Consider the following 13008-nt stretch of genomic DNA (forward strand, 5'->3'; position numbering starts at 1 on the left):
CAATTCCTTCGACCTCATGGCTTGGTTTTTGATCTGACATGCACTGTCAACTGTGGGACCTACCTTATATACACAGGTGTGTGCCTTTCCAAATCATGTCTAATCAATTGAATTTACCACAGTTGTAGAAACATCTCAAGGATGATCAATGGAAACAGGATGCACCTGAGCTCAATTTCGTGCCGCATAGCAAAGGGTCTGAATACTTATGTAAATAAGGTATTTATGTTTTATGTTTTTTTTATACAATTTCTAAAAACCTTTTTTTGCTTTGTCATTATGGGGTATTGTGTGTAGATTGATGAGGATTTGTATATATTTTTTACATTTTCGAATAAGGCTGTAACGTAACAAAATGTGGAAAAGTCAAGGGGTCTGAATACTTTCCGAATGCATTGTATGTAAACATAAACTGTGTTTAGTATGTGTTTGTGAAACATTTAAATACAGTAAACCTGGCTAGTTTTCAATACAAATTGCATACAAACCTGACAATCCTGAAAATGTAAGTCCATTACATAGGCCTAATGTCACGTCCTGACCTTAGTTCTTATGTGTGTTGCTTGTTTTAGTGTTGGTCAGGACGTGAGCTGGGTGGGCATTCTATGTTGTGTGTCTAGTTTGTCTGTTTCTGTGTTCAGCCTAATATGGTTCTCAATCAGAGGCAGCTGTCAATCGTTGTCCCTGATTGAGAATCATATATAGGTGGCTTGTTTTGTGTTGGGGATTGTGGGTGGTTGTCTTCTGTCTTTGTGTTCTGCACCAGATAGGACTGTCTCGGTTTTCACATTTGTTATTTTGTATAGTGTTCACGTTATTGTCTCTTCTTTATTAAATCATGTTGAACACTAGCCGCGCTGCATTTTGGTCCTCTCCTTCACCCCAGGAAGAAAGCCGTTACACCTAAAATCATCTGCATTGGTTGGATTTAAAACTGGTTTGGATTTTGTGTCAAACTGGGGGAAAAAATCACCAAGGGTTTGATTTTCATATGGGTTGGAAAAACGTAATGATAAGCAAACTCATTTAACAGCTCAGACTATGTCATAAGCATATAAATATGAATTATGTGGAAGGCCATCTAATGTGAATATATTGTAATGAAATTAATAAAACACAATTATCACAAGTAGGATGTGAGTCACTATAGCAGATTAATACACATCACAGCTTTAGTTTTGTACCGTGGAATACATTTGTCTCAGTTGATCTCGCGTAGTTCTTTTGTTTATTTTTAAACAGGGCATGAATGATAGAGGGAAAGGCTATCACACCCATTATGAGAAAGTGCGGAGCTTTTCATTAGAAATCGATCTATGTATAACCACTAGTAGGCGCTAGTGAATTGTCCCGCAGACGGTTTAAATAGCCAAGAGTGGATGCACTACTCACTGAACACAGGCGCAACGCTGAGAGTACGAGATAACGGTCCACAACGCGGCAGGAATTAAACTATAACGCAGTTCGGTTTGCTTCAATAGATTAAACAGACATTGAGAATCAAGGAGATTTCAACAATTTAAAGATTAGATTTTCAACTGTTCACGTATTTTGTCTATTTTTCATCAACTCCCATTTTAGTATCGTTTATTATCAAACGTCATCTCATCGGAATACCATGACGAGCTCTGCGGTTCAACTTCCCGGTTATGCTCTTGCTTTGATCGGTCTTGTTGGCTCAATGATTGCCACCACTATGGTGGAGTGGAAAAGGCACTCTTACACAGAGAGCACGGTAACATCAAAGGAAACTTACCTGGGGTTATGGATGTCATGCACAGTCGACGTCACAAGACACACGATGTGCGTCAATTACAAGTCACTCTTTCACCTGCCAGGTAAGTTTTCCTTAGTGTCTGCCATCATCACCCACTATTCGTTCACTAGTGGTCACTCACCTTCAGAGCAGGCACAATATAGCTTAATATAATGGTAGGCTACTTGTTGATGTCCTATTACAATGAAAATATACAAATAAGCCTAATAATACACAATACATTTTAATAATTGAAACAGATGACTACAACCATTTATTATTACAAATCATACTTGTTCACACACTGTTCCAGTGTCTATGTTATTTCTCTCAGTAAGTTGCACACTGCCTTGTGACTTTGATATGGATGTGTTCAATGTAGCCATATTCAATCTTAGTGTATGTCCGACTGAGTGTTGAGAGTATGCGTTGGCCTTTGACATTTGCCCTGTGCGTGTAGCGGAGATTCTGACCACCCGAGTGGTGATGATCCTCAGTGTCATGTTGTCAGCCGTTGGGGTGCTGGTAGCCACGCTGGGGATGAGATGCACCCGATGCCTGGAGGAGGATGAAAAGCAGAAGGACAGAGTAGCCATTGTTGGAGGATTCCTCTTCGTCATCGCAGGTACAGTCGGCTACATTATCATATCAGTAATGAAAGTTGTTTTTATCGATTTAGCTCTGAACAGTAAATGCTACGTTGTGAAATGCCCCCAAAATAGTCCCATCTAATATTACATAACTCTGCTTTAGCGTAAAGCTCTGTACCTAGCCCAAAATGCTGCTTTTACCACTGAAAATGCTGCTAGTTTTAACTCTAGGTTGAGTGACAGAAGCTGATAATGAAATAGTGTGTAATAAGATGTCCTGAAATTGCTCTTCTCTGTAGGTGTTCTGGCCATATCGGTAACCTCCTGGTTTGCCAACGCCATCATCCGGTCCTTTGAATTCTCAGACTCACCTACTTCCTTACATAACAGGTACTGTCGAGTAGCACGGTAGCAGAATCATCCACAACTCTATGTGTTAAGAATAGTAATAGTCTTTAGACTGAGCCTTATGAATGCCCTACTTTTGACCAAGGACCCATAGGGTGGATCTAGTCAAAAGAAGGGGACAAAATAGGGAATAGGGTGTAATTTGGTGTACAAGCTAAGAAACTACACCTGGCTGTAGTGCAATTTATATCAAATTGTTATTTAGATTTTGAATTCTACACATAGTTTATTTAAGCAATAAGGGACGAGGGGGTCTAGTATATGTCCAATATACCACGGCTAAGGGCTGTTCTTAGGCACCACGCATTGTGGCGTGCCTGGATACCACAACCCACAACCCCCCGAGGAGCCTTATTGCTATTATAAACTGGTTACCACCGTAATTAGAGCAGTAAAAATATATGATTTGTCATACCCGTGGTATACGGTCTGATATACCACGGCTGTCAGCCAATCAGAATTTAGGGCTCGAACCACCCAGTTTATAATCTGTGTTTTGCGGCTGATGTGGACTACATTCTGTGGTGTTGACTGGGTGTGTTCTTTTGTGTTTCTTTTTTAAACCGATAGGTTTGAGTTTGGCAACGCTGTGCTGGTGAGCTGGGGTGCAGGTATCTGCTCTGTGGTGGGCGGATTTCTCCTGGGCTGCAGGTATCTGTGGAGTTGTCCCCAGGGCTCACGCTCAGTCTCATCCTTCACCCAACCCAAAGTAATCCCTGGCACCCGGCCTGGCACCCACTATGTTTAAGGGGCCTCACTATGCCTAGAGGAAGCCCTAGGAAGCTCAATTCGTTGAGGCTTAAACCAGAGAGCCTACTACTCACACCGAAGGACTACAGTAGAGCAGAATACGTGTAGTTACTCAAGTACTCTACTGTGTGTGACTCGCCTACATTATGATTGTGAGAGTTCATTTGGGAGGTCTGTGTGCTCCATGAAAGTATTTTTCTAATGAATTGTGTTTGGATGTGTGAAGATGGTTGGCTGTGGTCATGATGTGTAACACCTGCCATATATCCGTTTTCAACCTCAAGTCAAGTGCCTCCACTAAAGGAATTTTCAAATATCGCCAATGTAGTTACCATTTCATTATATACCATCACCAATGTACAATGCTGCAGAGCAGGATTCCTATGACTTTCTCAAAATGTACAGGGGGCAATAAGCAGGAAATCCGGAATCCCCTAACCAGGGCTTCTGGGAAACCTAGGAATTTTGGTAATGTTACTGGAACTGTGCAACTCTACTGCAGAGTAAGCTTCTATAAATATCAGCTTGATTGAACTGTGCCTGATTGTGTTATGTTGGGGCCAACAGATTAGAATATACCTTCCATTTAATGATTTTCACTTTTTACCAAGGGTAAGTATTGGTTTGGACATGCAGGTGTGCATACGGTTGGTTGACCTACGGCACAGATTGCACATAACAAGAAACTTTATTTTCAAATTGTAAATTTGAAATGTGAACTTTAGAGTGTACTGTACTGCAATATTCCCTTAATTTAGTACTTGATCACGTGCTATATATGGTAAACTTGTCATAAATCTGCTGTATTATTATCAAGATTAATTTGCATAAAGATACTTCATTAGATAAAGATACTACTGAATGTGTGTAATTCTTTTTTTACAGCCTTCAAATTGTGTCCTTTTTATATTTTCTCTTGCTTTTCTTCTATTTGACTCTTTCAGGTTTCAGGTTTTTATAACCTACTACCATACCCTGTTCAAAGGTACTTATAACCTACTACCATACCCTGTTCAAAGGTACTTATAACCTACTACCATACCCAGTTCAAAGGTACTTATAACCTACTACCATACCCTGTTCAAAGGTACTTATAACCTACTACCATACCCTGTTCAAAGGCACTTATAACCTACTACCATACCCTGTTCAAAGGCACTTATAACCTACTACCATACCCCGTTCAAAGGCACTTATAACCTACTACCATACCCTGTTCAAAGGCACTTATAACCTACTACCATACCCCGTTCAAAGGCACTTATAACCTACTACCATACCCTGTTCAAAGGTACTTATAACCTACTACCATACCCTGTTCAAAGGCACTTATAACCTACTACCATACCCCGTTCAAAGGCACTTATAACCTACTACCATACCCTGTTCAAAGGTACTTATAACCTACTACCATACCCTGTTCAAAGGTACTTATAACCTACTACCATACCCCATTCAAAGGAACTTATAACCTACTACCATACCCTGTCCAAAGGCACTTCAATATTGGTATTGCCCATTCACACTCTGAATGGCACACATACACTATTCATGTCTCAATTGTCTCAAGGCTTAAAAATCCTTATTTAATATGTCTCCTACCCTTCACCTACACTGATTGAAGTGGATTTAACAGGTGACATCAATAAGGGATCATAGCTTTCACCTGGTCAGTCTATGTCATGGAAAGAGCAGGTGGTCCTAATGTTTTGTCCACTCAGTGTATAATACTCAGTTGTAAATTAAAACATAATACTGTACTTGCATCAGCATCAAATGCTTTTGCAAATCATCAAAGGTCTGCATTTCTCTCTCTCCATGACCAGGGTTAGCTATCGGAAATCCCATACACATGTAACAGGTAAGAACTGAAACGATCCGCACTTGGCGGCCATTTTAGGGCAGAGTCTATTTAAGGCCGTTTCAATAAAACACTCAGAAACACTACTGATTCCTGGTCCTTTCAGTGAACAACCTGTCAGTTGTTTGACATGTGACAGTAGGCCCATGTTTCTCATACCATTTGAAACAATGTGTATTGAAACCAAATCCCACTAAGCCAGTTCTTTTCACACACACACATCACACAATGATAAGATCATTATTTCATGTAATTTGCTGGACACAAACTAGGGGTTAAACTGCTCTTGTATGGTAAAAAGCACCAATAGACATTACCTTATTTCTATGTTGTCTGTGGGTGTATTCTTTCCATAAACTGAAAGAGTGGATGGTTCTTCTGTCTGACTAGTTCTGTTCTGTTGTTTCGCTCTATATGAAGGTCCTTTATGTCTCCGTGTGAGACTTATAATATAAATGAAAAGGCCTAATGAGATGCCAGGTTATTTCATAAATGTATTAATGTTTCCAGGAGAAGCCTAGTAATGGACTAAAGGAACCTAACGTTTCTCCTTTTAGTCCAAGGACCGTACATGTTCTGTTTAAAGGCGAACTGGCTCTCGAAGCCAAAACAGCCAAATATTCCATCTAAACGTGAATTGATTCTCAATTGTGTTACAGTTCTAGAAACAAAAATCCCTTTACTTTTATATCACATCAAAATAATTTCACAAATTCAAAATACACACTGTTTTACTGGTTTTACCACAGTTAGGTGCTTCTGCACCTGCATTGCTTGCTGTTTGGGGTTTTAGGCTGGGTTTCTGTACAGCACTTTGTGACATCAGCTGATGTAAGAAGGGCTTTATAAATAAATTTGATTGAATTTGATTGATTACAGGCGACAGTATTTCTCAGTGACGACACATTTGTGGCGGCTGTCTTACATTTACACACAGGTGTTCGGAGATGCAGATAGCTAATTAGCACAGGTAGTCCACTCTGTCTCACTTCTGTTTGCCGGAAACAAGCGCTGTAACATGCAAATATAGCCGTGTGGGAACCCTAACCTTATAAAGGGGTGGATCGATGTAACTTTTTTTCCTTGTCCATTTGTCCATGACAAGTCGTGTTTGTAGTCTAATTTAACTAGACTAGCCGGAAAGACCCAAGATGTACAGTTTAAGAATTTCAGTTGGTTTAGTCAATTTGTTTACAATGCCAAAAATATCCCATTCTAGATGACAACTAATTCAATCCAGTGTGCTAGTATATTTTGAAATCAGAACAGCCAGGTTGGTTAGCTCTCGTTTACCTTCAAACACTGTACTTCCACATACAGTACCACGATCTGACATGATGTAGGAGACACCGGCACTGTGTTTTTACTCTGGTCTGGTTGGTCTGTGACAGGGTCAAGGCAAGGACCACATGCAGGCTTCAGTAAGGATCCTATTAGTAGTGATGTGTGTATGATGCAAAGGAGAGGAGGCAGGGGAGTGGAGTCGATAGGGACATCTCCTGTTGACGCTCACTATAAATCAGTGTACATAAGATAGAAACCAGTTCACCCATATCTCTCTTATTAAACCTAGCTAGTGCACAATGAGACATGATGTAATGCATTAATCCAAATCTGACACCAGTGTGGCTTTTGTGGCAAGGACAAAATTAGTTTAAAAGGATGTCAAAAGTGTTAAGGTTTTCAGATTTCATAGTCAACTAAATGCTATTCCAATATAAATGCTTTTGTCAAACCTTTCTTTGGATGTGCAATTGAGACAAAGGCTGTAATGACTAATAGAGTTGGAAGCCTGTTCAAACTACGCCAAATACAGTATTGCAGTTAAAAAAACTTAAAAAACATTAGAATTAATAAAAGAGCACCTATGCATTAGCACTTCTGTTGTTGTGTCCTTTTTGGGATGTCATCAACTTTCTTAATATATATATTTTTTTACAGTATTCCAGTCACTCAGGATATCCCGTGGATCTTCATCCTCTTCCTCTCTTGCCTACCCACTGCCGAAAGGTCAACTTTTTACTGGCAGCTACAGTACGTAATGTTATTATACTAAGGTGGCTGGCTAGATAAGCGATTCTTCAGAAAGACAGGAATTACATTAACTCCTGCCTCACTACAGTTTCATTATGAGATGGGCTGTGGGGGAGAAGTAGGGCATATGCCTAAGACATAACACATTCACTAGTATTACTACTGTGTACCTAGTAACGAAACAAACAGAAATGGCTTCCTACTCAGAACGGATGGGAAGCACACTCCCCATTCTCCCGTAAGTCTAGAATTAGCATATCTACTGTAGGTCCGAGAATTGTCCAGAGAATTGTCCAGACCTTAACCTCTGACCTAGAAGCAGAGATAGGACACAATGAGATGGTGGTATGCATAGGAAATAATGGTTCTGTGTAGTCCATTCAGTTCTTTTAATATTAGGTCCAGGCATAGTTATACATACTGTACATGTATGTATGTTCAATATCAATGGTTTACATAATAATGGATCTCTATGGGTCCAGGTCCATCCATACTGGATTATCCCTATAATAATGCTCTGGGAGATCCTTGAAGTTAATCACAACATCCTTACTGATTCAAATGCTTGTACTAGATACCAAAGGTTCTCAGTGCTGATCAAAAGTTCATGTTGGGAGAAGTAGGGTGGCAAGTAGCATTTGTCAATGTGCCCTTGAGCAAGGCACTGAACACTTAAATTACTAAGATGTCAATGTAAAATGAGTGAGAAACTAATCTTTATCCTAAGTGTTGTTGCCCACTCCCTTTGTTCCAAGTGCATTTTAATAACAATATCAAAACAGAAAGGGTGAAAATATGACAGGAAGCATTCATTACGAGTTGGCTCTAAAGCAAAAGTGAAAGTAAGGCGTTATGGTCCGGTATGGTCCGGTACAGCGTCCGTACCAGCCAAATAAATAGTGGGGGTAGCCTCCTACGCCTTACCAGTAAAACTTGAGGGAGAGGTTATTTTCCTGGCACCACTCCGTCAGGGCCCTCATCTGCAGACTTGATGATTGAGTTGGAGACATGCATGGCCACGCAGTCATGGGTGAACAGGGAGTAAATGAGGGGCTGAGCACACACCCTTGTGTGGTCCCTGCGTAGGGCAGGTGTTGTTGCCTACCTTCCCGATCTGGGGTCAGCCCATCAGGAAGTCCAGGACCCAGTTGCACAGTGTGGGGTTCAGACCCAAGGCCCTGAGCTTAGTGATGAGCTTAGAGGGCACTATGTTGTTGAAAGCTGTAGTTAATGAACATCATTCTTACATAGGGATTCCTCATGTCCAGAAGGGATAGGGCAGTGTGCAGTGAGATGGCGATTGTGTCATTTGTGGATCTGTTGGGGCGGTATGCAAACAGGAACAATGGTGGACATCTTGAAGCAAATAGGGACAACAGACTGGGATAGGGAGAGATTGAATGTGTCCGTAAACACTCCAGCCAGCTGGTCTGCACATGCTCTGAGGAAGCGGCTTGGGATGCGTTCTGGGCCGGCAGCCTTGCGAGGGTTAACACGCTGAAATGTCTTACTCACGTCGACCATGGAGAACGAAAGCTCACAGTCCTCATGAGTGGTGGTGGTCCACGTAAGCAGCACTGTTTTCCTCGAAGTGGGCAAAGAAGGTGTGTAGCTTGTCCGGCGGCAAGGCGGCAGTGTCTGCGACGGAGTTGTAAAAGTTAAATTACAAATCTTTACGACTAGGCCCCTATTGAATTAAGGCCAGGCAACACAAGCTGAAATGAAAATGTTGCATCTACAGTTGAATTCGGAAGATTACATACACCTTAGCTATATACATTTAAACTCAGTTTTTCACAATTCCTGACATTTAATCATAGTAAAAATTCCCTGTTTTAGGTCAGTTAAGATCACCACTTTATTTTAAGAATGTGAAATGTCAGATAGTAGAGAGAGGGATTTATTTCAGCTTTTATTTCTTTCAACACATTCCCAGTGGGTCAGAAGTTTACATACACTCAATTAGTATTTGGTAGCATTGCCTTTAAATTGTTTAACTTGGGTCAAATGTTTTGGGTAGCCTTCCACAAGCTTCCCACAATAAGTTGGGTGAATTTTGGCCCATTCCTCCTGACAGAGCTGGTGTAACTGAGTCAGGTGTGTAGGATCCTTGCTCACACACGCTTTTTCAGTTCTGCCCATACATTTTCAATAGGATTGGGGTCAGGGCTTTGTGATGGCCACTCTAATATCTTGACTTTGTTGACCTTAAGCCATTTTGCCACAACTTTGTAAGTATGGTTGGGGTCATTGTCCATTTGGAAGACCCATTTGCGACCAAGCTTTAACTTCCTGACTGATGTCTTGAGATGTTGCTTCAATATATCCACATCATTTTCCTGCCTCATGATGCCATCTATTTTGTGAAGTGCACCAGTTCCTCCTGCAGCAAAGCACCCCCACAACATGATGCTGCCACCCCCGTGCTTCACGGTTGGGATGGTGTTCTTCGGCTTGCAAGCCTCACCCTTTTTCCTCCAAGCATAACGATGGTCATTATGGCCAAACAGTTATATTTTTGTTTCATCAGACCACAAGACATTTATCCAAAAAGTACAATCTTTGTACGAGGTCTGTCTCCTAGAGATGAATGTACTTTGGTTCAAAAAGTGCAAATCAATCCCAGAACAACAGCAAAGGACCTTGTGAAGATGCTGGAAGAAACAGGTACAAAAGTGTCTATATCCACAGTAAAACGAGTCCTATATCGACATAACCTGGAAGTCCGCTCAGCAAGGAAGAAGCCACTGCTCCAAAACCACCATAAAAAAACAGACTACGGTTTGCAACTGCACATGGGGACAAAGATTGTGCTTTTTGGAGAAATGTCCTCTGGTCTGATGAAACAAAAATAGAACTGTTTGGCCATAATGACCATCGTTATACTTGGAGGAAAAAGGGGAAGGCTTGCAAACCGAAGAACACCATCCCAACCGTGAAGCACGGGGGTGGTAGCATCATGTTGTGGGAGTGCTTTGCTGCAGGAGGGCCTGGTGCACTTCACAAAATAGATGGCTTCATGAGGAAGGAAAATGATGTGGATATATTGAAGCAACATCTCAAGACATCAGTCAGGAAGTTCAAGTTTGGTCGCAAATGGGTCTTCCAAATGGACAATGACCCCAAGCATACTTACAAAGTTGTGGCAAAATGGCTTAAGGACAACAAAGTCAAGGTATTGAAGTGGCCATCACAAAGCTTTGACCTCAATCCTATAGAAAATATGTGGGCAGAACTGAAAAAGCGTGTGCGAGCATGGAGGCCTACAAACTTGACTCAGTTACACCAGCTCTGTCAGGAGGAAAATTCACCCAACTTATTGTGGGAAGCTTGTGGAAGGCTACCCGAAACGTTTGACCCAAGTTAAACAATTTAAAGGCAATGCTACCAAATACTAATTGAGTGTATGTAAACTTCTGAACCCCTGGGAATGTGAAGAAAGAAATAAAAGCCGAAATAAATTATTCTCTCTACTATTATTATGACATTTCACAATCTTAAAATAAAGTGGTGATCCTAACTGACCTAGGACAGGGAATTTTTACAAGGATTAAATGTCAGGAATTGTGAAAACTGAGTTTAAATGTATAATAGAGTTAGGCTGTAATGTAACAAAATGGGGAAAAAGTCAAGAGGGTCTGAATACTTTCCGAAGGCACTGTATGCGCCAAAAATGCATTTTACATACAGTACCTGTCAAAAGTTTAGACACACCTACTCATTCAAGGGTTTTCCTTTATTTTTACTATTTTCTGAATACAAAGGACATTCTTCTGAAACTCATCAGTCTATTCTTGTTCCAAGAAGCTGAAGATATCGTACAACACTGTGTACTACTCCCTTCACAGAGCAGTGCAAACTGTCTCTAACCAGAATAGAAAGAGGAGTGGGAGGCCCTGGTGCACAACTGAGCAAGAGGACATTAGCGCAAGTACATTAGAGTGTCTAGTTTGAGAAACAGACGCCTCACAAGTCCTCAATTGGCAGCTCCATTAAATAGTACCAGCAAAACACCAGTCTCAACGTCAACAGTGAAGAGGCGACTCCGGGATGCTGGCCTTCCAGTCAGAGTTGCAAAGAAAAATCCATATCTCAGACTGGCCAATAAAAAGAAAAGATTAAGATGGGCAAAAGAGCACAGACACTGGACAGAGGAACTCTGCCGTAGTGGTGGGCCATATACTTTTCACTGTTTAAAAGCATTGAGTGCCCTCTACTGGGGCAATAACAGCATTCATTCCTTCAGCAACAGTTGGGTTAGCTGGCAGGTCGAGGATTGTATTACATAGGCTGCAATTGTATTCATGAGTTAGCTAATCATCCATAGAGTATTCCATAGGTAAGAATTTGACGGATCACTTGCATGTTCCCCAATGGATTAATGAGTTGCCAACAGGTATATCATGGGACAGTTAATATCACAATCCATATGGCTCATATTGTGGTATGGAAATAGTTATTCTTCCCGATCCAAAATATGGTTGCATTGATTCATAGATACTGTATGCTGTCTTAAGATCTTGTTGTTGAAATGAATAAAGCAGGGTGCCCAACAGGCGGCCAGCGGGGCGGGTGATTTTAAATGCCTTCCCCCCCAGTTTTCTGAGCCAAAAAATACATGTATTTTTATTATTTATTGTTGGACATAAAATACTGTAAAAACACCAGCAAATCAGCTCCAAGTGATTTACATTTGGGAAATTTGTCCCAAAGTATTCCCAAGCATAATAGAGAGATATATGTGATCGTATACAAATGTAAGCAAGGTTTGAAAGGATTATGTTTTAGTCTGTTTGGGCCTCTTGTGGTCAATTTGCAATCTACAAATTATTTGTAATTATGGTCCGGCCCCCTGACCATCACCTCAAGAAAAACATCGGCCCACGGCTGTATCTAGTTGATGATCCCTGAAATAAAGTATTGCTGATATACTGTTAACTGCCAAAATAAAGGAAACACCAACATAAAGTATCTTAATAGGGCGTTGGGCCACCACGAGCCAGAACAGCTTCAAGTGTCTGGAAGTCTTCTATGAGAAACTCCATCATTTGGTGTTTTGTTGATGGTGGTGGAAAACACTGTCTCAGGCCCCGCTCCAGAATCTCCCAGAAGTGTTCAATTGGTCTTAGTTGTGGTGACTGACACACACACACAGTTTTGTATTGCTATCCTTGTGGGGACCAAGGAATTGATTCCCATCCAAAATCCTATTTTCCCTAACCCTAACTAACCCTAACCTAACCCCTTAATCCTAACCCCAATTGTAACCCTAAACCTAACCTCTAAGCCTAAAATAGCATTTTTCCTCAAATGTCTCCCAATATACCTTGTTTTACTATTCTAGTGAGGACTTCTGGTACCTACAAGGACAGTTAAACAAACACACACACAAGCCTTTAAACCCCCTATGCTCCTTTGAGACCCCTCTTTCAAAGTCACTGAGATATCTTCTTCTAGCCATGGTAACCAACATAATGGGCAACTGGTCATTGACCCTAAGCATGATGGGATGTTAATTGTTTAATTAACTCAGGAACTACACATGTGGAAGCACCTGCTTTCAATATATTTCCTTTAATATATGTATTTATTTTGGCAGTTACCTGTAT

General features: G+C 40.9%; 1 protein-coding gene across 1 annotated transcript; it reads left to right on the top strand.

The window, feature by feature from the left end:
- Positions 1-1390: 1390 nt before the first annotated feature.
- Positions 1391-4358, top strand: LOC139539498 (claudin-1-like). The gene is made up of 4 exons (XM_071342514.1): positions 1391-1838; positions 2217-2381; positions 2646-2736; positions 3325-4358. The coding sequence occupies exons 1-4, from the start codon at positions 1619-1621 to the stop codon at positions 3500-3502; spliced, it is 654 nt and encodes a 217-aa protein (XP_071198615.1). The 5' UTR covers positions 1391-1618; the 3' UTR covers positions 3503-4358.
- Positions 4359-13008: the final 8650 nt, after the last annotated feature.

Source organism: Salvelinus alpinus, chromosome 15, assembly GCF_045679555.1.
Source record: "Salvelinus alpinus chromosome 15, SLU_Salpinus.1, whole genome shotgun sequence".
In the NCBI taxonomy this organism is placed as follows: Eukaryota; Metazoa; Chordata; class Actinopteri; order Salmoniformes; family Salmonidae; genus Salvelinus; species Salvelinus alpinus.